Genomic DNA, 15,765 nt, shown 5'->3' on the forward strand with positions numbered 1-15,765 from the left:
GACAGATTGTTGACTGTATTGATCTGTTTCAGACAGAAAATAGTGAGGACAAGGAGTTATTTTTGGCAGTAGCTCTCCTTAGCTTGAACCAGAGTACACTGGCAAAGATAGAATGTGGTGAGTTTGTTCTCAAACAATGCAGTGGAAAACAAGGAGAAATATCTAATGGTGAAATTTCTACCATCGTTAAAGACTCAGACAACAAGCAACACATTAGATCATAGCTCTTTTCCTGTGGCTACACACCTACCCTTCAAATTCCCACATGTGACTAACAATGCCAAAAGTATGACTCAACGCATGCATCCTTAATTTCTATTATTTTTCATTTGAGATGCATCACTTTTATACATTTATTTATTTATATTTATTTCTGCATTTCGAATAATTAATTTCAGGGTTGGTGACAAAATGCAAAATGCAGGTGGCTTCACACTACTGTACCTATGCTAACAGCAAGAAAATGTCGTTACCATAGCTACGGCACCAGATGATGGAGATGGACACGTACTGCATTTTAAAGGAGCAGTCCAACAAGATGTTAACACAGCCTTCAGTATGCCCACACTCCCTAACAAAGCTGATATGACAGTGGCAGACTACGGACCAGTCATCATTTGGATCCAATCAAACATTTGACCTAACAATAAATGATTTATACTTTTTAACATTAGTATTTATTTACATATATATATTGCCTTAAAATGTTAATGGCAAGCTTATGTGTTCACACTGTGCATGCAAGCATTTACTAGTTCTGCCAGTGCTCTGCAACTGGGCTAACCACAAAAAACATAGGTAAAAGAGAGATGCTAGGAAATTTGCAATTGTGGGTAAAAACAAACTAAATGTGGACAGGTGAGAACAAAAACAGAGTAATGTGTAGTATTTTTAACATCCAGATATCAACAACCTTTTTTTGTATTGTGAATGCTGACAGCACAAACATCTGAATTCACTTCCCACTAAATAATAAGATGCAGCTGATCAGACTAATACATGTGATTTGAATTCATGGTTTTATATTGTTTAAACACTATTGGATGCTGTGATCGGATAAGTCAAACCTGTCCTTTATTAAAGATTGTTCACTTGTCCTCTTTTGTTTCATTCTGTCTTCACTTTACAGTTCTGTATCTTTGGTTAGGTTTAGTTAAAACAATTCAGTATAAAAATGCAAACTAATGTTGTTTTATATGTTTAAGTTGTTCTCAGGCGTCAGATTTTTATGAGTCTACTGGCCAGTTTCACAAAAAGTGACGATGCAGCCCATGTATTTAATTACAGGCCGTGTTGGGCCTTTCATGAATTTGTTACTATGACGATGAATACACACAAGCAAATCGATCCACTGTTAACACAAAACTATTAACTACACATATATTCAGTTTCTCTATTTGTATCTTAATATATATTTAAGCAACCAAAAACATCTCTAATGTTGCCAGTTTGGGCCCCGCCCACCAGCTACTCAAACATTCTGTTTGCAAGAAGCAGCCAAACAGAACAAAGTTGGCCTTAACAAAGTGGGAGGGAAACTAAAATGGCATGTTTCATAATATATAACATAATATAAACTACATTAAGGCCTGCTATAAGACAGACACTTTTTTTTTAAAATGGGAATCTTATAGACTCCAAGAATAGAAAGATGGAGTTGGAAATTAGCAGAATATGTCCCCTTTAATGAAAATCTTTCTTTAAATGCTTTAATTTTGCTGTCAAATCCTTACTGCTGTTATTCTGAACATGATGTCATCACGTGGGATCAGCCGTGTAATTATCAGATGACATCTGCTGTTAAAAAACAAAGTGTTTTTCTATCATTCCACCGCCACAGACTCTAGCCGGTCTCCAAGGCAACTAGAGGCCAGTCTGCTAAGAGCATGGTTTGTGTCGACATGGCAACAAGACACCTCCTACCACGCATGTTTTCTACAGTCTGCACACTGCCCTGTAGGGCGGAAGCACAGTTTTAGTGCATGGTTTTAAAGCCCCAGTCAGATGAAACAAAATCACAGTGTGTGGATGTGTGCAGGAGTCTGCTGAAAAAAAAGTCAGCAGAGGTCTGATGATGTTGATAAATTGTTATTTGGCTGTGTTGCTCAGGTTACTAGGATACAAGGTTGAGTCGAGTTTTACAGCTGATGGTCAGCAGCGACAAGAGACAAACAACATGTTCCTTCTGCTCCTGCTGGCCTCTCAGCTGCCGACGCACAACATAGTTTAAGAGAGATGGTTGTTTGGTGCAATGTAGACTTTTATCCATGTGCGTCCAGCTGCTCTTGGGAGTGTCTGACACATGCTGAGTCACACTGTGGATGTTGGCATAACCACAGTAGTACTAAATACTTCTAGAAACAACATCAGTAACAAAAAATGTTCTTATGCAGCAAAACGTTAAATAGACATTTTCAGCCCCATGTCTTAGTGGTTGTAAACAGCAGATCTGAACAGCAGGTAGGTGGGGCTTTTGTGCTCACAGCATGACCTTTGTGCCTGAGTTGACAATATCAGGGATACCTCCTCTCACAGCATACAGAGAGAGTAAAAAACCATCAGAAAGTGTTTCGATCAGTGTGAAGCTCAGACTTCACTCTGAGCTTTGTTATACATGCACCGATTTCATTATTTCAAGCTCTTGCCATGTTAAATATGAGCATCCACCACTGGAGCGGTATAAGAAATGACAGAAAACAATCAGCTTCCTTCAAAATGTACCCGCACTGCAAGGACTGCAAGGTATTCTGCCTATTTCATCGGTGTTTGATGGGGATCATTCAAAAAAGTCTACCTTTTCCATAGCAGGTTTCCACCATCATCCCTGTAATCTGAATGTATTACAGTGCATTTTGTCTCTTTGTTTTTGGCCAGCACTAGCAGTGATGAACCACATTACAGGAAGTGGTAACTGAGCATTAATGTGTGTGCATCTGTACGTGGGTGGGATTTGCTGCAGGCCTATAACCACTTACGTGTTCATCTTCCCAGTAGCTTAAGCACAGCAGCCTCATGTCCCACTCTTGTCCACAACCAGCTGCCATCACTGACACTTTTCTTTCCCTTTGTGTCTGAGATGGTGCTCTTTTGCGCCCTCTCCTGGATCATGGCTGACAAAAAGTCTTGAACCCATAAATAGAACGTATTTGCATTAAAAGTGTTAGAATTGTGTTAATAATATTATTGTTGTTGTTTTTGTTGTTATGCAGAGGGCGGTCAGGATTAGCCATGATGGATGACCTCTTCTCCACCACAGTTTCAAAGTGTCCAGCCAATCACAGAGCCTGCTTTTCTAATCAGTTTATCCAGTTTCCTCGTGTCGCCACCTTTGATGTTGCTCTCCAGCACACCAGCACAAATTAGAGACAGAAAATCTCCTTTCACTGCAAATTTGGAAGAATCTCACCTTCCTTATGAAATACAGCTTGCTCACCCGTCTTGTTGTATAAAACGTGTTGGTGTTCCAGTTCAGCCTGGTGCCTGAGTGGATCATCAGGTACTTGCATCACATCAACATCCTGTCCCAGAATAGAAACAGACATGTTATGAACGTGCTCACCATCTCTCTCTGGTCTTCACTTGCACCTTCAGAAGCAATAAAAGTACTAACTATAACTTTTGATTGGCTTTTAAAATTTTGCTTTGTTTTTTTTTTTGCAATATTTCTTTTTACTTACCAATGTTACTATTGGTAGTAGTGATATTTTCTCCTCTGGTTGCTCCCTTTCTCATACCAAGTCTCTGAATGTCTTCCTTCATTACATCCATTAAACTCTTCTCAGGTCTTCCTGACTCTGCATATGTCCAAACCGTCTCCGTCTTGCTTCTCTAACTTTGCCCCCAGACTGCTCAACCTGAACCTGAGCTGATATACCCAACTCTGCCACCTCCAGCTACACCTCCTGCCCTGCTGTTAGTGTAACTGTCTCCAAACCACACATAACAGCAGCTAATCTTGTGCATATTTCCTTTCAGTCTTGCTGTTATTCCTCTGTCCCAAATCACCTCTGGCACTCGTCTCTACTGACTCGTCTCTGCCTACACTCTCTTCTTCACCTCTCTTGTGTACTGTCTGTTGCTTTGAATGGTAGAAACCAGGTATTTAAACTCATCTAATTTCACTACCTCTACCCTTTGTATGCTCATCTTTCTATCTGTCTCCCCCTCATTCATACACATGTATTCTGTCTTGTTCCTACTGACTTTCAATCCTCTTCTCTCCAGAGCAGCTCCTCAGGCTCTCTTCCACTTGCTCTCACTACAGATCATGATGTCATCTGCAAACATCATAATCCACTGAGACTCCTGCCTGACCTCATCTGTCAACCTGTCCATCAGCACTGCAAACAGTTAGGGGGTGGATCAATCCCTGATATAATCCGACCACACCTTGAAACCATCTGTCACTGTTACCCCGTCTTACTGTCCTAAAATATTTGTGTAATAATTATGTTTCAAATGTATCAATTCTGCAGATGAATTTGTGAAATTCTGCCGTACAAACTGACTTTGAAATGCAAGATTACTGTCAGACTTAAAATGGCCCAATATAAACTCTTTTTTTTCATTGGCTTCTATCCACAAATGTCTTCTTTGAGAATCCTCACACAAGTCCATCTAAAGCCTATACCATAACTTTCTGATGCAACCCCAACGGGATCTTTGTCTATTAAAAACGGAGTTTGGGGTATATATAACTGTTAATGTATAAGGCATTAGTGAAATGAGAAATATTTTACAATGTGCTCATTTTAATAATTCATAATTCATTTCAATAATTTGCAGGGCACAATGTCAGATATAGTGAACTGACAAACTTAATTTTCAACATCTTTTCAATACATTACTTTATATGTTCTTTTTTATTTAACGTATTCTAATCAGCATTACCTTCATTTGGTTTCAGGGGTCAATAAACCATTAGCTTAAAAGGATTTCTAACTATGATGTATCAAATTAAACGGCTTTCACTAGCTGAACGTTATTCTATTATCATTTTCATTTGAACAACAAAAAGCAGCATAAAGCGTGGTATTTTGTATCGGAATAGGCCAAAACCTTAGCCAGAGCCCCTGAGCAAGATGGCGGCTCCAGAAACGCGTCGCGCGGATATGACGCTTTTCTGTGCGGTGACGTAGTGCGCATAATACGTATTACGTAACGGACGTTCGGATCAAGAAGCGCACTTGGAACTTTTAAGAGGGTTGGTATGTTTTATGTGTTTCAATGTTAAAAACAGATAATTTTTTACAGTTATGTTGTTAAGTAGCATGTGCCGCTTCTTTTGGACAATGCACAGGCTCACGGTTCACAATGGACACATTGTTCTTTTTTAGTTCTGTCATCGCTGTAGCAACAAAGCTAACGTTGTTAGCTGCAAGGCTAACACATTCATTCATTCCTTATAACTGCCACACTGTTAGCATACCTACAGCTAACGGTGTTCGCTAATATTGTGATTTGACATTAACCCAATCCGCTAATATAGACCTGGGGCAGGTTGTTAACATTTTGTTTTCGACTTTAGTTCACACAGTTGTCACGACCCGGTTTAGGTGACAGTGGCCCAACATGTTTCGTCCCAAACCGACTCTGAAGGACCGACAGCACCTGTACAAGCTTATCATCAGCCAGCTGCTCTACGATGGATACACTAGCATCGCCAACAGTCTCATCAATGAGGTGAAGCCACAGAGCGTTGTGTCTCCCTCTGAGCAGCTCATGCAGCTGGCAAAGATAGGTAAGAGTTGAGACCATGTTCTGATCTTGAAAACAGCATCTTGGGGTGGAGGGTGGGGGATACCTAAAAGTATTTTGTGCAATTAAAAGAAACAGCCGACACCGACGTCATAGCTTTTGCTTAATTATAAGACGAGCTGTTTTTGAAGTGAAACAAATAATGCTAATTCTGACTTGCTTGAAGAATGCACTCTTCCACTTCAGTAAGACCTTTGGGATCATCTATCAGTCACACTCTTCTCTGCTCTGCATGCGTTGCTTGTTTGCACTGGTCTTATTTTGATTGATTTGATTGAAAGTGAGAGTCATTAGTGTGTGCCATACTGCAGCACCATTTACAGTTGCAGGACTTTTCCCTTTTGCATCCTCCGAAACACTCATGTGGCATAACCACAGTTTCCAGTTAAGTTAAAACTTTTGCAAAGATATGAAAAGAGGCTGACGTAGTAGACATAGCAGTGTGAAATGCCTCCAAACTGCTGACCCTTTGCTTTTAGCTTCCTCCTAATTTTTCTGCTAGGTTAGCTCCAGTCTGCCACCTCTGACTGACATATACACGAAACATGTGCTAAAAAGTCAGCTGTGTCGTAATGGATGCAGCTCACCCTGGACACTGTCTTTTCCCCTCTGCCCTTAGGACAAAGATTCAGGACTATGAAGCTCAGACCGAACACACTAAAACAGCTTGAAAAAGAAAAACATGACTGATTATAGAGTGACTGACTTTCTTTTAGGGCAGATTTTTCAAGTCTTCTACTGGTGCTACTTTTACTGGCTTTATTTATTCTGTCTATCTAGTTATCTAATCTCCTCTATCTGGGGTTATAATCTCAGATTCTCAGGCCTTTGTAGCAGTTGTTTCATCCACATCTTGGTTTTTGTACTGTATGTCTTCAGATCCTAACTACAACCTATAATCCATTACAGGGATGGAAAATGACGATAGTGCTGTTCAGTATGCGATCGGTCGCTCCGATACTGTAGCCCCGGGTGTTGGCATCGATCTGGAATTTGACGCAGACGTCCAGACCATGTCTCCAGAGGCGTCAGAGTATGAGACCTGCTACGTCACATCTCACAAGGGCCCTTGCCGCGTTGCTACATACAGTCGAGATGGTCAGCTGATCGCTACAGGCTCTGCTGACGCCTCCATCAAGATCCTGGATACTGAGCGCATGCTGGCGAAGAGTGCCATGCCCATTGAGGTGAGGCAGCTCAGACAGCACAGGCATGCTGGATGTTTTTAAGCCAGTGCACTGACATTTTTTCATTTCTACATACATCAGGTGATGATGAATGAGACGGCGCAGCAAAACATGGAGAATCACCCTGTGATTCGGACGCTGTACGACCACGTCGATGAAGTCACCTGCCTTGCCTTCCATCCCACCGAACAGATTCTGGCATCTGGCTCCAGAGATTACACCCTCAAACTGTTTGACTACTCCAAGCCCTCTGCAAAAAGAGCCTTTAAATATATACAGGTCGGACATATTCAAATCCAAAGTGCCAAAGCTGATGTATATAAATGCAAATCTTTGTAATCCAGTTGTCGCCTTTCGATTTACCCACAGGAAGCAGAAATGCTGCGTTCAATCTCCTTCCACCCCTCTGGTGACTTCCTGCTAGTGGGGACGCAGCACCCCACCCTGCGCCTCTATGATGTCAACACTTTCCAGTGCTTCGTGTCTTGCAACCCACTGGACCAGCACACAGACACCATCAGCGGGGTCAGCTACAACCCCACAGCTAATAGCTATGTCACCTGCAGCAAGGACGGCAGCATCAAGCTGTGGGACGGTATCTCTAACCGCTGCGTGACGACCTTTGAGAAGGCACATGATGGAGCGGAGGTGTGCTCCGCCATCTTTTCCAAGAACTCCAAGTACATCCTGTCCAGTGGGAAAGACTCGGTGGTCAAACTTTGGGAGATCTCAACAGGCAGGACTCTGGTCAAGTACACAGGTAGGGAGGATTTGCTGTTATTCTAAACTATGGCAGTTGAAGCATTCACAGTCACAGGTTTGCTGATGCATAACTTACCTATAGTGAGCTACTTGCAACATTTAAAACCTATAAAAAATAAATATTATAACAAGTTTATGGCAAATTCATATTTAAAATTCTAACACTCAAGAATTACATTTATCTAGTGTGCATATTAGCTGTTCATGCTGAGACATATGACCAGAAATATAGTTTATATAAATGTATTGTTTCTGTCACGAGTGTATAGACTATGAAAAGAGAAAAAAATGCAAGAAATAAAGTAAAACAACACAAACTAACCAACTAAAAAAGTCAGCTCTCTGGCTGTTTTAACAAAAGTTTATTTGGCACGTGCCTGTTGTACATCTATACAACATTCAGCATGGATGTCATTTCTGTTTTTAGTCCAGCACAGAAATAAAACTTTAAAAAAAGAACTGAAAGCATCCACACAGCACACACAGCTTCTGACTGAAGCCCAGCTGTTAACACTTTGCTATGTTACTCAGCATCTATATTTCTATATTTCACACACGATTGTGTATCATATTGACACTATTGAACAGAATTTCACATGGATCATGTGTTTGCCGTCCCTGTGTTGTTTTTTTGTAATGATTTTTAATTCTTAGTTTCATAACCGTGCTGTGGATGGAAGCAGTGGCAAAGCTTACTGTTCTCCAGCTGCTGAACAGGTGGTTTGATTAAAAATTCTTATTAGGATTTAAATGACAGAGGTTGGATAGTACTTACAGTAAGGAGCTTAGCTGACGTCAACGTAATTAAAATGCGCTTTCTCCCACATTGTGTGTGTGTGTGTGTGTGTGTGTGTGTGTGTGTGTGTGTGTGTGTGTGTGTGTGTGTGTGTGTGTGTGAGAAAATCCAAGAGTGTTATGTTTTGCATTTGTCCCTTAAAATTCCTAAATGGATATATGCAGTGTTTCATCTTGATAAGTGTTAGCGTGCCATGCTTGAGTAAAAAGGGTTTTTACTCCTATTTATCAGCTTTTAGGCACTGTTCTGTAACGTCTCCATCAAGCATGATCATAATGCAGTGGTAATAAGGATCCTATTTGTCAGTCAGCACTAGAGGTCGCCTTAGTTTAAAAAAATCACTTATGATGCCATTTTATCCGCCTTTTAATTTTTTTATAATATTGAAACATTTAATAGTGTTTAATTAAACAAATCAGAAGGAAATAATACAGGAAAAAAGAGACGTGGCGCTCAACACTGTAAAAACCAGAGGAATGAGCTGCAGTTACAGGAGAGACACTAAGATGATACAAACATGAGCTGAATGGACTTAAGCTGGGTGTCACTTTGTCACATGGATCCACAATGCTTTGTAAATTTCACGTGTTATTCTACAGTTTTATGACTTGTGTAATGCTGTGAAAGAGACAAAGCACTTATGGTAGCAGTATTGTAGCATGGGAACTATATAATGTTACAGTAGATCCACAGTCAGTGGAAGTGAGCAAGTGTGCATGGACTTTCAAATCAATAAAAATGGCAGTTTTTTAGAAGTGGCGTCTGAAACTCTTAAGCATAAACTCTGTTTACGCTTCCATATGTGCAACAGTTCATGCTGCAACACTGCTATCTGCACACACGACCCTTTATATTTCTACATCTCCTCACTCTACTGTCATTTCTCTCAACGCACTCTGCAGATACCATCTACACGATGTTATAAATATCTAATCTATAGAGGTTTTGCAGGCATGTGACCCCTTATCACTTCCCAACCATTTTAGATGCGTAACATGTCAAGTGAGTAAAAAACCCACTAAACGTCATGGAGATGAGATAAACTATGACAGTTATAAGTAAACAAACAAATGCCACACACTTTATATCATTATGTTATCAACAGTTATACTGGACGAGATCCAACATGGGTGACAGAGTCACTGGACTCTGCCTCTGCAGTCACTGCCTGAACAACTGAACCATGGTCACTGCAAATTTACCTGATGTTTATCATATTAACATATTACCATCTAACATCTGTGACAGTGATACTGAGGCAAGTTGATTGAGGATATCTTCAATTTTCCATCAGTAAGCACTGCTGATTTTACCTTTGTTCACTGCTATTCATGGATGTTACTGAAACTATATATTTATTCTCAAAATGGTCATTTTGTAAAAATGTCAATTAAAACTTCAAGTATTTTTTAAACATTTTTAAGAGATTTTAAAAAAAAAAGTGCCTTCTTGTAAGTGCTACCAGTGTCGGCATTTCAACAGGAAGTGTGTCAGCGTCCTCGTGGCTTAGTGCTGCTCTCTCTGCTGTGTTATCCTGTTGCTGTGACAGTATAACACCGTCTGTGGTGGGCTGTAACATTCTCCCTCTGATAGAGTCACAGGCTGCATGCAGCTTTATTTGGACACTTTAAAATCATGGAACGTTACAAGCATTCTGCTCCTGATTATTTTCATCAGTCAGGAGAGAGACATTTATGATAAGTTTGTGTGGTTAAGTGTGTTTAGTTGAACGTGCTACAAGCACAGTAAAAAGTGCATGAAGTGCTCCTGGATGTGGTTTATGTTGGTCATGAAAACCATTTCTGTAGCATAGAAATGATCAGTGCTGTCATCAAGGAGTTTTTATCACGAGATAAGTTATGCTTTATTTACATTTTTAAAACCACCAGTATCTGTTTCAAGTAATATTTGGCCATTTCACATTGATCATTTAGAGAATAAATATATAGTTTCAGTAAAGCAGTGAAAAGGAGCTAACAGAGGCAAAAACAGCAGAGCTTACTGATGGAAAATCAAAAAAAATCAAAAATCCTCAGTAACTCACGAGAGAAATGACAAGTACAGTGAGGAGATGTAGAAATAAAAGTGTCATCTATGGATGGTGGTGTAGCAGCATGAGCTGTTCAAGATTGTTTAGTTGACACGTGCATAGTTATACAAGTACAACACACAGTGAAATGTGAAGTGTGTGTGTTATTTATTTTTTCTCTCCTAATCTGCCGTTGTTAATGATTTGAAAGTCCATGCCACACTTGCTCCCTTACAGCCTGTTTAGGTTTGATGCTCTTTGGCTTGTGAAGACTACACTGCCCCCTAGCAGAGCAATGCTGAGTTAATGTTTCTAACTGCAGTGAAGAACTTGTTGTCAGCTGATTGGATTACATTTTACTTTATTGCAATAACCAGGTCATCGTGCCTTCACTGGTTTATTTTCTGTGATGCTACATATTACCTGCTGTTGGGACATCAGTGTGATCGAGGTCCACGCTGTGTTTTAAATATACAGTAGCTTTCAGCTGGCAGTGCTGGATCTCAGTAAAAAAAGATTTCATTCCCTACAATCTTCATCACACTGAGTCAGATTATGAGTAATCGTGACTGTTCCGTCTTCAACTGCTGTTCTGATAAATGTTGCAAAAACTCCTGCCAAATCAAGAGCCTGATGACGCTATGTTGGAGGGTCTGCAGACGTGTTGCATTGCCACTTCCTTCCTCCTTTGTAAGAATGATCATAGTTTCAGATTTTTTTGTGAATGTTTATCTGATAAGAAAACCCTTGTGGCGTGCTTTGAGAATTCGGGGGTGGTGGGTGCAGACACAGTGATGTAGTAATGCGTTGTGCTCAAAGACTGGGGGGATTTTTTCAAAATTGTTAATGTGGTTTTGATTCTTTTCTTAAGGAACCTGTGGGCTTCAATGCCCTGCTTATTTAACAGTAATTAATAACTATAGATAAATGTGTGGCCTATGCACAGGCTACACATTTAAAAAAAGGGTTACCCAGGAAACCAGAGCTTAATTGTATAATTTAGTCTACTAAGTACTAATTGGAAGGTTTCTGTTCGATCCTTGGACAAGATAATAACCCCAAGTAGTTTTCCGATGCATCCAGTGCTGGATTTAGGTGCAGAAAAACATGCCTGTGTGAATAGTTGTGAATGAGGTGAGTTCAGTTAGACTAGACAAATGCTGTATAAGAAGAAGCAGTCCTAACTACACAGCTGCTCATTCACATGCTGGTAGTTATAGTTTTGCTGTCATATAGCAAGTATATTATCTACAATGCTGCCTGCTAACATTCAGCACTTATGCATTTGATATTAGCAGGGAATCAACAACACTGCCGTGATTGCTCTCTGTGAATGTCCTAAGTCTACAAAAAGGAGAAAATTGGGTAACCTGTATCTCAGTATGAGAGAAAAGTACTGTTATTCTTTGTGAGATTACTCTGCAGGCAAAGTTTGGACAAGTCATCACTGCTGGAGATCTTAGTGTTATAGAGATCACATTGATTTCTACTGGTAACGCTCTAGGTTGGAGATGTGTCTGCATCTGTAATGAGATCTGCAACACACATCATCCCTGCAACTTCTAATCTGACCCATAAACACGCTGTCATTTAGCCTGTGGAGAAGATTTCTCCATCTTTGTGATGTTCTTACGGGTACAGGGACAAACCAATAGCATTCATGCATGCACAAGATTGCAGTGTGGTTCATTTTTAGAGTTATGCAATCACCATTCTTATGGTGGCAAATTAACATACATCAGGCAGCTGTAGGCACACAATCAAATGCTGTACTACACGAATAGTTCCTAAAGTCACCAAGTCATCTCCACGTCCACTTCCATCAGTCACTGGAGACAAGAAGAAGAAAAGTTCCCGGCTGCTCAAAGACAAATAGCAGCTAAGTGAAAGTAAACTTTATTGCCATGTACACAGTGTACACACAGTGCAAATAACAAAACATGCTCAGATGCCAAGATTTACAAATATGAATGCAAAATAAATATGTAATCCATAAACCAACTGGAAAATATAAAATATGCAAAACATTTATGCAACATATAAATTACATTAGAAAAAGTGCAATAAAGAAGAAACAGCTGATTAAGCTGACTATAATGCCTTGCCTTTAGAGATATGACCACGACAGGTGTCAGGTGCGTTCTTCAAGAGCAGTATAAGACTGCCAGTCTGTCGTTTGGATATAGTGTCTGTGCATTAGTGAGTGTTTCTATCAGTCGGTTATTGGAGGGGTGTGGCAGTAAGGAGGATTCTGGTAGGCAGCCTGGTGTTGAGAAGCCTTTCGGCCTTGGGATAAAAGCTGTTGCATAGCCGCTTGTTAACTTTAGCCTTCTCAGGAAGTGTAGTTTCTGCAACAATTTTCTTTGTTGAGGAGATGGTGTTGTTTGTGTGAGACGTCTTCAGTTATATGGACACAGACGAACTTGATCCTCCAACAATCTCAGTTTATGATGAGTGGGTCAGGTCTTCCTGAAATCCAACATTAGCTCTTTAGTTGTGTTATGTCTGTGAAGGTTCTCAGTCACCTTGGCTCAGGCGATTAGAGGATCATCAGGGGGTCCTTTTGTCCCTCTGTGGGGGGTCACTCCCACTAGGTTTATATCTGGGACTCTCCACTATTTGACCTTAGAACTGAAGAAGCTTCTCGGATGAGAGGTGAAACGTCTTCAAGTAACTTAAAGAAGTCCAGACGCCTTTCTTTGCAAGCTCCTTTGACCTTTAGTTGTGTTGACGTTGAGAGATTGTTGTCTGTGCACCAGTTTGACAGCTACTGGCTCATCGGCATCTGCGGAATCATCGTTGTTGCTTATCAGTGCTAACGCAGTCGTGTTAGCAACAAACATGATAATGTGGTTGGTGTTATGTGTTGCTGTGCAGTTGTGAGTCAGCTGAGTGAAGAGCAGAGGAATGGGTACACAGCTCAGTGTGATGATGTTAGAGGTGTTGCAACTCATCTGTACTGCCTTTTTTGTGAATGGCAGTCAATGTGACAGAATCATGGCATTCTGTGTGTTGATCACATAAATAACATGTGTACTTTACAAGCCACAGCTGATATTTTGGTGTATCCGTGCAAGCTTAATTCAGTCAGGGCCACCGTAGTCAGAGGTGATTATTAGAGAGCCGTAAAACCCACTATTCTATGTCCACAGTGGGAAAGCAAAACAGTGAAGTAGTGAGCACAGAACAGAGCAGGCATCATGAAAGGAGGAGCTACGTTTGAGGTGGGTTGCAAAGTGGCTTACGGTTATAGTCTGCGCTTTTGGTTATTATTATGCAAACTGTGTTGTCATCATAGTTTACACAACTTGAGGCAAGCTTGACTTGCTGCTCTCTTCTCCTGTAAAAGATTTAAAAAGCTTGCTGAAAAGTTTTCTCTAACTATTGCAGCTCTATTGCTCCACTTCTGCAGTGAGTCATCGTAGAAACACCTGTAGGATCCAACCTGTTCAGTCTCAACAGTTTAGCGGTTCGCAACCAACCAAAATGATAACAAAACACACCATCCGCCAGCACTCACAGTATCACTTTTGACACTCGCCACATGCATGAGGGCAGTAGCAGTGAGCATAGACTGGCTGGAATCCAGCTCAACTGGCATAAGCTATACAATTTATCAATTACACGTGTTTTATGGTCGCATGTCTCTGAGAGCTGCCTACTCTCAGGAAGGGATGTGCTGTGCATCTAAGAAGATACATACTACAGTGTGTTACACAGATACCACACATGCACAGAGATGCTCATTATTAAAGGCCCAAAGGAAAACCTGTTTGGAATCAGTGTCTGTGATTTTAGGCAGTAATAATATTGTCTATCCTCAGTTCACTTTGTTTCACCATGACATCATTTCACCAATGAGACAGTTTTTTGTTATGTGAAAGTACTGAATTGAAACAGATTCACATCCATCTCTGTTCTAAGGGACAGAAGCTAAAGTGAGCCCAAATATCTTGTTTCTCTGTGAGCGCTTCCTCATCGGTGGTCAGGCTCTGGCTGGCATCTCTCCAACGCTTGACTTATTTTCTGTGTTTGAGTTGGACTGACTATACTTGGATGTTTGTAGAGTAACTCGCTAACACACAATCTGGCCTTCACTGTTATAATTTGAGCACTTTAGTTTTTGGGTATCGGTTGTTAGTACACATGATAGCTGATAAGCATGGGAAGTAAGGACAGCATTTATCAGCTGATATTTACTTGAAAGTACAGTGAAAATGATTACAGCATTTTTTTTAATGCTCAGTTACTTAGACTGACCTGTCGGGCTCATCTGTTGCAGGCGCAGGGCTGAGCGGCCGTCAGATGCACCGTACGCAGGGCGTGTTCAACCACACGGAGGACTACGTGCTGCTGCCTGACGAGCGCACCATCAGCCTCTGCTGCTGGGACTCCCGCACAGCCGAGAGGAAAAACCTGCTGTCTCTGGGTCACAATAACATTGTCCGCTGCATCGTCCACTCACCAACCAACCCGGGCTTCATGACCTGCAGTGATGACTTCAGGGCCCGTTTCTGGTACCGCCGCACAACCACAGACTGAGCCACAGGAGGATGTCTGACTCTTGTGAAGCCTTCCCTGACCTCAGCAAACACTCAGTCTTCTTCAATCATTTTCAGTTCAATGGAAAGAGGACAGTGGAATCAGAGAGACAGTACTTAGGAGGAAAAATCAGTCATGTGGTTTTCTTTTTTATGACCTATTAAAGAGTGTAGAAACTTCAGTGGTAACACTCTCCTCACATTTCTTAGATATCATTCTGCAGGTTTGATTAGTTTTCCACTTTTATATTTTGTGTATGTCCTTATGTTGTAATTCTGATTTTTAATAAACAACCCAAAGGAAAAATGTCTGTCCTATGAATTTGATGGCGTAAAGTCCCCCTCAGAGCTTATAACACAGTCTCAGTGATATCCTGTCGATATTTTAAGAACACAGTTGTTGCTGCAAAAAGTGAGCAGCAACCTGTCAGGAGCACCAAATGGACACAACACGCAAACAGCCAGAGCCATTTCGCACTTTCTGTCACAGTTAAGCTTAAGAGATCCCTCTACACTTTCTTGGTCTTATCTTCAAAAACAGGAAAGAGGGAAAAAAGAAGCAAACTTCTCAAAGCTCCTGGTTTCCCTTCTCTGGTGTGGCCTTTCACCTCTGCCTGGAAGGTCAGGCTGCCCCATCGCCCCTCTGCATTCCCCGACCCCGCCGTATGTCATTCAGACAACAATAAGGAAAGT

At 40.9% G+C, this 15,765-nt stretch overlaps 1 protein-coding gene across 2 annotated transcripts; it reads left to right on the forward strand.

Annotated features, from left to right (window-relative positions):
• The first annotated feature begins 5,105 nt into the window (after nucleotides 1–5,105).
• Nucleotides 5,106–15,229, forward strand: cstf1 (cleavage stimulation factor, 3' pre-RNA, subunit 1). Of its 2 annotated transcripts, none has more exons than XM_080891562.1 (6): nucleotides 5,106–5,203; nucleotides 5,528–5,740; nucleotides 6,667–6,944; nucleotides 7,026–7,223; nucleotides 7,314–7,704; nucleotides 14,814–15,229. In XM_080891562.1, exons 2-6 carry the CDS (start codon nucleotides 5,572–5,574, stop codon nucleotides 15,071–15,073), a joined length of 1,296 nt encoding a protein of 431 aa, XP_080747688.1. In that variant the 5' UTR covers nucleotides 5,106–5,203; nucleotides 5,528–5,571; the 3' UTR covers nucleotides 15,074–15,229. The 2 variants fall into 2 exon arrangements, with proteins under 2 accessions (XP_080747688.1, XP_080747689.1); XM_080891563.1 differs by having other exon boundaries at nucleotides 5,155–5,203; nucleotides 5,556–5,740.
• Nucleotides 15,230–15,765: the final 536 nt, after the last annotated feature.

The sequence above is a fragment of the Rhamphochromis sp. 'chilingali' genome (assembly GCF_963969265.1).
Source record: "Rhamphochromis sp. 'chilingali' genome assembly, chromosome: 9".
Lineage (NCBI taxonomy): Eukaryota > Metazoa > Chordata > Actinopteri > Cichliformes > Cichlidae > Rhamphochromis > Rhamphochromis sp. 'chilingali'.